General features: G+C 46.1%; 1 protein-coding gene across 1 annotated transcript in view; it reads right to left on the bottom strand.

The window, feature by feature from the left end:
- thsd7ba (thrombospondin, type I, domain containing 7Ba) overlaps window positions 1-12500 on the bottom strand; it is a 206551-nt gene that overhangs the window by 154335 nt on the left and 39716 nt on the right. Inside the window, exon 3 of the mRNA XM_063213542.1 lies at window positions 1-464. This exon is cut by the window's left edge and continues 443 nt beyond it. Within this exon, the coding sequence (XP_063069612.1) occupies window positions 1-464 (464 nt within the window). The remainder of the gene's footprint in view (window positions 465-12500) is intronic.

The following is a 12500-nucleotide window of genomic DNA, read 5'->3' on the forward strand; positions in this document are numbered from 1 at the left end:
GCTGCAGCCGGACCAGGCCGAGAAGTCGGAGACCACGCAGTCGTGCGGGCAGGGGATGAGGCAGGCCTGCTCCAGCGCCGGCCGGTGCGAGAAGAACTCGCAGATGCGCTCGGTGACACCGGTGCGGTTGGAGGTGCGCACGCAGGCCACGCGCCGACGCTGCAGGCCGTGCTGCGCCGTGACACAGGCGGGGACGGGGCCGGCGCGCAGGTGGAGCTCGTTGGAGAGCGGAGGCGGAGGCAGCGGTGGCACCAGCACGCACGGCCCCCACTCAGACACCTCCCACTCGAACAGGTCCTGGTGCCACTCGCACACCTTGAAGCAGTGGCGCTGGCTCTCCGGCTTCTGGGCGTGCCGGCAGTTGAAGTGGTGCGTGGTCCAGCCCTCGCTGTGCACACACCACACCGTCCGAGTCTGCACGCCGCCCGTGCCGCACTCCTCGCCAAGGCATCGCCCCCACTGGCCTAGGAGAGAGAGAGAGAGAGGGAGAGAGAGAGAGAGAGAGAGAGAGAGAGAGAGAGAGAGAGAGAGAGAGAGAGAGAGAGAGAAAGATAGAGGGGGAGAGAGAGAGAGAGGGAGAGAGAGAGACAGACAGACAGAGGGGGAGAGAGATAGAGAGAAGAGAGAGAGAGAGAGAGAGAGAGAGAGAGAGAGAGAGAGAGAGAGAGAGAGAGAGACAAAGAGAGAGACAAAGAGAGGGAGAGAGAAATAGAGCAATAGAGAGAGGGTGAAGGAAGGAGAGAGAGATGAGACAGACACAGAAAAAGAGGGTTGAGGGAAGAGGGGAGAAAAAGAGAAACAGACAAACAGAGAAAAAAAGAGGGGGAGGAGAGGAGAGAGAGGGGGGAGAGATAGAGCAATAGAGAGAGGGTGAAGGAAGGAGAGAGAGATGGGAGAGACAGAAGGGGGGGCAGGGGAGAGAGAGACAGACAGACAGACAGATAGAAACACACAGTCAGAAAGACAGAGAGACAGAGAAAAAGAGGGGGGAGAGAAGAAGAGAGAGAGAGAGAGGGAGGGAGAGAGAGAGAGAGAGGGCGAGAGAGAGAGAGAAAGAGAGACAGACAGACAGACAGACAGAGAAAACGAGCGAGGAGGCAGGAGAGAGAGAAGAAGAAGAAAAAGAGGCATGGGAGAAAGAGAATGCTTAACATCTGCTTCAGTGCAAGTGAGAGAACACATCCAAAGGGCCTGTTTGCGAGAAAGGATAATGATGACTTGTGTCAGCAAGTGCTAGCCAAGTGTCATTGCGCATTTGGATGCGAGTGGGCTGATTCCACCACATAAACGTATTAAAACGTCAAGGGCAGGAATAGGCCGAAAAGCGTTTTGCACACACACTGACACAAATAACAGACTACAAGCAAGCAACTTATGGGGCTAAGGGGTTAAAACGAAACGTTTTCTCGCCTTAAATATTTCACATCAAATGCTCTCTACAATATCGTCTGACTGCAGAGCAATTACAGTGATTTTCCAAAGCAGACGTTCCCTTTGATGTCTCTCTGTTATCAGCTTCAGAGACAAAATTAGTTCAAACAAATCCCCGGTCTTTGTTTCCAAACAAAAAGAAGACGAAAGGCGTGTGTCTCGCAGTCACAAATGAAGCCCGTGGAGATGAATAGCCAGAAATGACCACGAGGAACATACGTACACGCTTACTACTATACAGTGTAACCAGTCCGCTCTGAACAATAGAGTCATTCACACTGAATTGAGACAAATGCAGTTTGAAGACTGTTGATTTATTATTGTGTTCTTTTGTATGCTGTCAAAGTGACAACCTGTGATCCAGCCCCCCAAAAGGGACAAAATGCATTTTCTATTTGAAGACGCCTTTATTTTCCCCGAGTCCACGTCAACTTCAAGCCTGCATATTTACCTCAAAGAGTCAATATTTTAAACCGCTGAATTGTTTCATAGTTCATCGGAGCATATCATTAACTTCTTTTCACACACAGCCCAACCCCCCCCCCCCCTTTTCCACGTCGCCGAACTGGCTCACTCTATTTGTCTCTGTTAATCAGAGAGAGCGGCTTCACTTCGCTCCTCGTCGCGCGGCGTTGCCAGAGAAGTAACAAATAGTGATGGCACATCAAAGCGGTAATAAGACTCAAAGAACATCATTACACGTGTGTTTCCCCCCACAGGAGACTATTCATGTCAACCTTGCCATGTCTGAGCAAGCACAATGCATGATAATGCTGCTCGGCCTTAATTAGGACAATGGCTGACTCAAAAGGTGGGTGTCCATGATATGTCCTTCAACACTACATAGGCTTCTTCTTCTGGTAGCAACTGTCCGTGTGCAGGGGTGCCGACGGGGGGGGACAAAGGGGGACAGATGTCCCGGGCCCAGGGACAGAGGGGGCCCAGAATTAGGTCCTCATTACATTGCATCTATTGGGCTGGGGGGGCCTTTCAGATGACTTCGTCCCGGGCCCATCCAAAGCTGTCAGCGGCCCTGTCCGTGTGTATGTATATATTTTTTTTGTTGTTGCTGAAATTGAATTGGTCCTTTTGTATTGCACACAGAGTGGATTACAACATGAAGGCTTGAGTGTGTGTATGTAGAGTATAATACGAATAGCAAGAAGTCACACGCAGGAAGGAAGAATTGCGCATGCTGCACACATGCTCACAGCGGGAGATGAAAAGAGGTCACAATCACACGAGGCGCCATTATCTCTGCCTGTGTGTGTGTGTGTGTGTGTGTGTGTGTGTGTGTGTGTGTGTGTGTGTGTGTGTGTGTGTGTGTGTGTGTGTGTGTGTGTGTGTGTGTGTGTGTGTGTGTGTGTGTGTGTGTGTGTGTGTGTGTGTGAGTGAGAGAGAGAGAGACAGAGAGAGAGAGAGAGAGTATGTGCACATGCACTACAGGAGCCATACACTGGCATGAAAAATGCATGTTCGACTTGATGCCACACCCGCCCCACCCCTGCCCCCCCTCAACCCCCAATCCTGCCCCTCCACGGGCGTCCTTGGGATCCAGTGTTTTCATTTGGGTGGTTGTCCTGTTACATGTCACTATCTAAACAAGGGAAACACTCCTATCTATATTTCATTTCAGAGACATATCTGGGGATAGCTTTCACCAGCCTGAGAAGTGATCACAGACCCTTTCTCCTTCCTCTGAGACAAATGCAGCAGTAGCACTATGTACATTCTCAAAAAAAAAAAAAACTCGGTATGTTTGGAGGGTGGAAAATAACACAGCTGGTTTACCCCATTTCATAATGACATGACATCACGTTCTATTAGTAAGCGCATCACATTACTCAAAAAATCTGTCGCTATTCCTTTTTTTTTGGACCATGAGTCATGGCTCTACATTTTGGCCATCTGTATCATCTGGGGGGAGAAATGTCAACCAGTGATGGGCAAAATGGAGTCATTAGTTACAATACAGTGCCACATATTCCAAATGACGTGGATTTACCTGTCGAATTCAGACAGGTGATTGGCTGGTTGCATGATCACCTGGTTGGTTTTAGACAGGCAAAATAATGTCGTTTGGATTATGTATGTGGCACTAGATTGTAACTAATGAATCCATTTTGGCCATCACTGATGTCAGCAATATTTTTTGGCAAGGTATATCCCCTCCACTACAAGAAAAAGCCTGATAGCAGTCATGGGGTGGTAGTGAAATCACGTTTTTTCAGCTCTTGAAGTTACTACCCCCCTATAATAAATTCTGTGATCGCTCCCCCTCCCATCCGGCTCATGGTCTAGTATATGCAGCGATATATATTTGCAGTGTTTCCAGCTTCGGGTGCTTTGATGCACTATCCAAGGACCATCCGAGTTGATATTCTCCTCTCCTCTTTGAACACAGGCTTGTGATTAAATTTGATTGGCACACTTTGTGCGGAGGAGAGCCACTCTGTCGTTGCTCACAGCGACAACAAACCGCAGAAGGGGACCCCGGTGGTGGTGTCTACTATGAATGATTTAGAGCCAGGCCGGTGGAATTGCTGTCCAGAATCAATGCGGACACTTCTAATCCGCTTGCTACGATAAATAGTGAAAGGTCACACTTCACTTTAGCGGCAGAACACTTCAAATTCCTCTGCAAGAGAAGCCTACTCACCCCCAACGCTGCCCCTCGTGCTTTACGCTCCCTCTCCAGTCTCTCTCTGGCTCACTCTCGCTTTCTCCCTCTTCCTCTGTCTCACTCTCTCTCGTTCTCTCTCGTTCTCTCTCTCTCTCTCTGGCTCACTCTTGCTTTCTCCCTCTTCCTCTGTCTCACTCTCTCTCTCTCTCTCTCTCTCTCTCTCCCTCTCTCTTCCTCTCTCCCTCTGTCTCTCTCTGTCTGCCTCTTTCGAAAGGCACTCATTTAGAGATCCGCTTCACTCCAGCTGTGGCTAGACAGGCTGTTATTCCATACGGACATTGTTTGGCTGCGGCTAGTCTTTTAGCAGTGCACACTCGCCCACCTCACCTCATCTTAGCCAACCCCAGACCCACTATCCCACTCTGTCTTTCAGCAGAAAACCCACCTCACACCGTTCTAGCCAACTCCACAACCCAACACCCAGAGGCGTAGCTTGTCACCAGACGACTCAGGCAGCCGCTTGGGGCCCCCAAGTCAATAGATGGGTAATAACAGCTCAACTTTAAACTATAATAGTGGTGATTTGTTTAAAATGCTCAATTCTTTGGGTTTTTGCCTGGGGCCCCCGCTGACACTAGAATCATCTCTGCCAACACCCCACCCTCAGGCTCCCAGCCCACCCTTGCCTCCTGAACCCCACCCCTCCACCCCTCTTTGTCTATTATGCCGTGTACAGACCAAGAGCGAACGGAGCGAATGAAGCGACGGAAGTCATTATTTCTCTATGGAGGGCATGCGACCTGCGCTACCAAAGCGAATTCGCCAGGAGCGAAGCTTCTTGCGCGACCAGAGCGAATTTTGACGATTAAACTAAGTCTAATCGCAGGCAATTCGCTCTGACGCTGTTCGGCGAAAACCAATCGGAACGTTCATATCTCCGAATGTCCCAGGCTGTCAAGCCAGAGCCGTTATGTGATTAGCTGAATCAAACATGTCAATGCTGCGTCTGGAGCGAATACAGCGAATTCAAGGCGAAACTTCTTCTGCTACCCACGCTACCAGGCAGCGTAGTTCGCTCTTGGTCTGGACACGGCATTAGCGGTGCACCTACCTCACCCCATCATACCTAATTCCTCATCACGTCCCCATCACCACCACCTCCCCCCCTCCAGTTCTCTATCCCACTCTGTCTTTTAGCAGTGAACCCCAGCCAAACCTTCTCACCCCACCCTGACCAGCTATCCATCATCACTACCACCTAACCCTCCCAGCCTCAGCCCAAGGAGCATGGCCGTAGCCAGGAATTTGAAATAAGGGAGGTCCATAGTGCACATGCAGCGTGCCAGAAATGTTTTAAAGGTGCACTGTGTGATGTTGCCGGGAGTATCTATTGTAACTATGTTGCTCATTGAAACTATGCTGTCTTTTGCCAATTTTGGTCTTTTCATGAATATTTGCTAAATAATGAACTAATATTTACTAGTATGACCACAGCTTACAGTATGTTTTGCAGCTGAAAAGATTTCTGGAAATTCAAAATGGTGGACAATGGAGAAGATCCCCTCTTTCATGTATGAAAAATATTATTTTCTCTAAAAATAAGGGAGGTCCGGACCTCCCTTACCTCATATGTGGCTACGGCCATGCCCAGGAGCCCCCTCCACCACCACCCCCAAGATCTACTATGCTCTTTAGACAGTGCACCCACCTCTCTCCACCCTACCCAGAGCCACCTCACCTACCCACCACCACCATGCACCAACCACCCCCAGGGCCATGTGCCCTACACCCCTTTCTGTCTTTTAAGTAGCAGTGTGTGTACCCACCTTACCTTACTTTGCCCACCACCATCACCACCACCACCACAACCACAGGGCCCATGTCCCCTGAGACACCCACCCCCCACCACCACTCTCAGTCTTTTAGCAGTGCACCTACGTCACCAACACCTACGCAGCCCCAAAGGAGCCCTCCCCCCTCCCCCTCTCCTGTCTTTTAGCAGTACACCTTACACACTTAGGACCCCCCCCCCCGCCCCTCTCCTGTCTTTTAGCAGTGCATCCACCTCACCTACGTAATTCCACCTCACTTCCCCATTGCCAACACCCACGCAGCAGCCCCACCGGAGCACCCCACCACCCCACCACCTCCCCACCCCTCTCCCGTCGTGTGCTCTCAGGCGGAGCCGGAGCCCAGCTGTGCTGTGCATGTGATTTATGGCCGCGTGATTCAGAATGATTACACTGACGGAGGAGCGGCAAACACCCCAAACTGTTCCTCACCAGCAGTCCACACCTCGCAGGCTGAATAATCGCCCTGCCTGTCAGCGGGCTGCCTAGCCTAGCCGCCTGCCTCTCTCTCTCTCTCTCTCTCACTCTCTCTCTCTCTCTCTCTCTCTCTCTCTCTCTCTCTCTCTCTCTCTCTCTCTCTCTCTCAGTGTCTGTCTAGCTCTCTCTCTCTCTCTGTCTCTTCCCCATCTCTGTCTCTCTCTCTCTGTCTCTCTCACTCTCTCTCTCTCTCTGTCTGTGTGTCTGTCTCTCTCCCATCTCTCTCTCTCTCTCTCTCTCTCTCTCTCTCCCTCCCTCTCTCTGTCTCTCTCTCTCTCTCCCCTAAGACGGTGGCCAATAGCCCGCAGCCCATTCCTCTCTGTCGCAGTAACTATATCAGCAAAGCAGCCAGGGCGTCCTCTGGGACCACCACTTAGGCCACCTGATCTATCCATTTCAAGCGGCTCCCTAATTACAGGTAATGCACGCAGGCGCTTTAACAGACGCTGCCTAGGACTGGACTGTCCCAACAAACAAATCTAGAGGCACAGACAGAGCAAACAAGCTGCAAGCATCCCTATTTAGTTGAGTCACACAGCATCATGTACTGTATCAAGCAATCATAAATTCACAGATTCAAATGAGAAATGTTTTTTCAAAAAGGCATCCTTTGTGATTTTGTTATTATGCTAAGCGTGTTAATGCATCTTGTCATGTGTTCAATAAATATGATGTAGATGTTGAGACTAAATGATAGTAACATGCATCATTATTCATATTTGTTCCATGAAATACATCAATATCAGCAAACACAGAGAACGAACCAGCATTCCCATTTAATTGTGCTACATAGCATCATGCAATCATATATTCATGGATTCAAATGAGAAAAGCTTTTCAAAAAGGTTTCACTCATGATGTTGTTACTATGCTATAAATGTTTGTGCATGGGTTAAATAAACGTGTGATAGATGTTGGATGAGCTAAACTCCATTTAGTTGTTGCTATACAACATCAGGTATCAAGCAATCATTATGTTCATGGTTTCAAATGAGAAATACATTTAAAAAAGGTTTCACATATGATGTAACGATGCTATAAGCGTTCATGCACATGATAAATAAGATATTATTGATGTTGAATGCATTAAACAGACGCTAGAACCATTCCAACATGCAGCATCATGTATCAAATGGGACACGCTTTTCAAAAAGGGTGTATTTATGACGATGCTGCGCTATACACATTTATTGCATAATAAGGTATTAATAAGAGGCTATAGATGTTGGATTAATCTAAATGATGATAATATGCACAATTCAACTTTGTTACTGCAAATACATCAATTATAGCTTTGGAAAATGCCACAAAAAAGCAATTATAAAAGTGCAGATAAGTGCATTCATTTGCACTGCTTTAGACCCATTCTCTCATCTCAAACATGTATTTACTCTGCTATCATGCTATTTGAATTCCCACACTGTACCTTTTCTGAATTTGTGTACACTACTGTACGTCAGCTTTCATCCATCAACCCCCTGCCAGCTGCGTGTGTAATTGGTTATGCATGAGGATCATTCACTTTCTCTGTATCTGCAGTGGTGTTTGCAAATTCATATCAATATTTCATTTGTCACAACACTTTTAATGAACTGATATACATGCATGGAGAAACATTATTCATAAACACATTTCCATGCAAGATCCCCCCCCCCCCCCCCCTAAAATGTATTCAATATGGGGCTCTTTTAATTATCAAATTCATGTATGCAGCGACTCATATGATTATCATCAGCCAGTCAATCCATCTTTTAATATATCCTGAATCAGCTCTTTGCCCCAGATGTCTGAAGGCTGCGGAGAGGGAGGGGAGGGGGGGGGGAGGGGAGGGGGACGCTAGGCTAGGCTAGGCTATTGATGACTGATGTTTAATTAGTTACTAAATTACTGGGCTCAGCGGCGCAAGGAAAAACTCTCACCTGCCGAACAACTATCATCTATCAATCAAACTTCACTCCACTCATTGGCTCCGCTGTGCAGCATGTCGGGGAATGTCTTCAAATAGATTGGGAGACTTTCTCGTTTTCTTTCTTCCTGCCGTTAGCGTGCCTAGCTTACTTGCCAGCCAGTTGTGGCTTTTTTCTTGTTCTTTTCTTGTGTGCTAAATGCATACCCGATGGATGTGTGACTGTTTCTGGAATGCATCAGTTAGACGTCTCTGATTTGCCACGCTGGGAAAAAAAAAACAACGTCTTGTTTTGTGTTTATCTTGTTCTGAGGAGGAAAATGTTTCTGGGACACTGTGATCACTGCCTAAATTCAACAACAGTCTGGCTGTCAAACTTCCCCAGAGTCAGGCTTCACCAGCTGCCAATCATCCACACTACGTGCTCTCCAAGCAGCAAAAAAAGCAGTGCTAATATAACACTTAAAGAGTCGATTTAACATCTTCTAGAGTGTTATTTGGTCCCAGAGTACTCTCTAAGTATTGAATTAACACTGCATCTTTTCACTGTGTACACAATAACTGGGAGGAGGGAAGAAGAACCGCTAATGGGGTGGCAGTCAGGCATGGAGTGGAGATGCGTCCCATCTCTCATAAACATGACCTATATAAATATATATGAGGCGTATCATGTTGCTGAAATTTGGGCCAAAAGCTAAATAAATTGACATGAGACAGTGAGACAAAAGACAAGTTGTGAGTTTGTGTGTGTTTGTAGAGTGGTTTGCATGAGGTGTGAAGATGTAAGAGATAAGAAATAGGACAACAAGGCATATAATGTAGAAATGATAAAGCATGCACTAACATTTACTTTTTTAAAATCAGCCATGGCATGATGTTGAATTCAGGCCAAAAGCTGCATGAATTGATTTTTAAAAAAATTGTATACTGTTTCTTCCTGATCTTAGGTCATGGTGATACGAATATAGAGACAAATAAAGAAATATGAAAATGTAAAACATGACAGTAAGATACTGCATGCCCCTCACTCACTCATGTCCCATGTAGACAGGTTTAATACAACCCCCATTCATCCACTATCAAAAGGCATAGTCCATCACCTCATACACCTCTTGTCAATGCCAATGGATCACTCACAGTAAATGTTGTGGTGTTAATTCAACACTTAGAGAGTTCATTTAAGTCCAAATTATGTCAAATCAACTCTCTAAATGTTAAATGAGCACTGCAGAATTTACTGTGCTCTTCATGCTGTATATGTCTGCTCAGCAGTGATGTGCGGAGAGAAAGGTACAGTCCTCTGCTTCCCAGCCATATAGGACATCAACCAGGGGTGCGTTTCTCAACACCATCATTGCTAACTAAGTTAGGAACTTTAAAAAAAAACAACAACCTGGAAACTCCAACTCCCATTGTCATTGTGACACAGCACTCCACAACACACAAGCGCACATTGCACACTGCACACAACAAAAATTGCATGTATGCCTGGGGGCAGTCCCCAATGGCGCTCCAAGGGAACAGTGAGGCGGGACGGTACCATGGTACCAGGGTACCTCCGTCATGGAGGAGTATGGGGGAGAGAACTGGTTAATTACTCCCCCTCACCAACCTGGCGGGTCAGGAGTCGAACCTTTGGGCTACAAGTCTGACGCCCTAACCGATTACCCACGACTGCCTCATGACTTACTTGGTTGCAATACAATTTCCCATTGCCAAACAACTAAGTTGTTATTCGGTTAGCAATGGCGCTTTTAGGAAATGGGGTTTATGCTAGCAGCGTTGCCATGCCTCGCTGCCTCTGCTGAATATTACAATATTGCCTTTGCCTCCAGTGGTGTAGTCTACCTAGAACGCAGGTATACGGAGTATACCCACTTCAAAATTTCAGGGATTTCAGTATACCCACTTAAAATTCACAGATCCATTATTTAGAATAGCACAAATATATACAGTATACCCACTTCAAAAAATGCTCAAGTATACCCACCACAAAAAAGTAGACTACACCACTGTTTGCCTCTATCTGTGACTGTGGTCAATCACACACTCCATGTTCTGTTTTCGTCTGATGGTGCTTTATGCTCCGCATGCATGGCAGGCACATGTGCAATAGTTGTGCGATGTTATGTGTACATTCTGTCTTAAACAATCCTTGATCAGAGATGCTAAATGAATTTCAGTGAACTGACAATGAAGTCCTATTGTATTGTATCATGTCATATCGTATCGTATCGTATCGTATCGTATCGTATTAAATCGAATTTCTCTACAGTGCTTCATCAGGGAATGCTTCAAAAGGCTTCGCTGTTTCTCTCCCATCAAGGTTTCATTCAATTATTTTAAGCAACCAATGAGCAAACAAAAATGGAAAGCAGATCCAATATATTTTGAAGTTTACAGAAAGTCCCCATCCACACAGGAGTCAACATATGTAGGCTACAGTAAATATTTGTAAAGTGTCCAGGCCAGGCTTCTCTGGTCGAAGTGAGAGAGAGAGAGAGAGAGAGAGAGAGAGAGAGAGAGAGAGAGAGAGAGCCTGGTCCACCTTGTCTTATCCACACACAGCCCCAAGCTGTGCAGCAATCCAGGGACATCATTTCTGGCATAATGCAGGTTAAGCCAGGAACAATAGCTTCCAATCAGCACCGTACTGTACTTCACCACAAATGATATGCAGCGGCGATTTTTTTCCACCTAATTGGAGCTTGAGCATATCAATCAGTAACCTTTTCCCAAAATGTGTTTGCAAAGCTGGGTTTTTTAAACCCTGCCGCAAAAAAAACCCCATGAAGATCATTTATGGAAATGTCAGGCCACTTTCAACTAGTATATTTCCGAAATGTCAGAATTGGAAGGAATTATACAGTGGTTGTAGCTCGGGCTCTGTGGTAAACGGCAGCTGTCCTCATTTAACATGCTTTTGGTAATTTTGCCGTATACAAACGAAAAAAAAAAAGTATTTCTTTTTTTCTCACAAACAGAACAAGACATCTCTTACATGAACAAACATACAGATAGATGGATGAATAATTAAAGTCAGGGATGAAAGCAAACATATGGACATCCTGTTTGCTTTCCCCCACCCCCACTCGTGCTGGGGCTAAAAACTCTGAACATTTTACAGAATAAATGAATATTAATCCACGCCCTGGATTCTTTTGAAATTGAGAGTGATGTCTGTTGTTCCAGAGGCATTTTTTGAAAAAAATAAATAAAGGGAGCATTGCAGAACGCTTTGTTCAGCCGTGCCAGAATGACTGTTCTCGCATCACCATGCACATAACAAGGCCACGTGTCAAGCAAAGCTGTCTAGTCACAGCTGGTTTGGACACTGACAACCCAACAGGAAAGCCACTGCAACTAGGCAGAGGTTTTAACACACTACATGTACATGACGGGCATTGGAAATTAGCTTTTGGCAAGAAATGCTATGATGCTTGCTGTTTGGTTGTTATGCAACCTACATGCTATGTATCTGTCCCTAACAAATAAACGTATCTGAACTTAAACAGTGCTATTCTGAATATCAATATATTTATTACCAATTCAAGCCTTGCTACTGTGTGCAACCATTAAACATTTCAGTATATTCGTTTGGGAGTGTGCTGTACACACTATTATGATATGAAGTAGAACTGAAGATGCAAGCAAGGATAGTCTGCAAACCGATGAGCTCCTCTGTGTGTCATGTGAGTGTGTGTGCGTATGTGTTACAAATACATACGTATACACATAGAGTATATTTCAGTGATTCGGGCCACCAATGTCCTACCTCAGACGAAAAAGAAACAATATAACTGAGTCAAAAAGAAAGACATTCCACTAAAATAAACACGGAAGTCCAACTCATTATCAGGTTTGGCATGAAATCTTGTTCGCGGCAACCTCCCAGTGATGGTAACTTTTTGACACGAGACCAGGACAACACAACACGAGGTCACGGCTTGAAATTCAAATCAGCTCCTATTCTTGTTTGACCCTTGCACTCACGCAGCCATGATGCTACCCACACATCATCTCAATTCCAGACCGCTCTCGCTCTCTCTATTCAACGCTGCTGTATAATGCAAACTTCCATAGAAATAAGGCTTTTTCATCCATCCGTGCAATCTTTACTTGCTCTGAACTAAGCAGAAACCATCCACTGTAGTATTGTTCACCCACTAACAGGCAATGTGAGCTGCTCTTTCAGCACCAAAGTGCTGTGACA

Source organism: Engraulis encrasicolus, chromosome 13, assembly GCF_034702125.1.
Source record: "Engraulis encrasicolus isolate BLACKSEA-1 chromosome 13, IST_EnEncr_1.0, whole genome shotgun sequence".
NCBI classification, from domain to species: domain Eukaryota; kingdom Metazoa; phylum Chordata; class Actinopteri; order Clupeiformes; family Engraulidae; genus Engraulis; species Engraulis encrasicolus.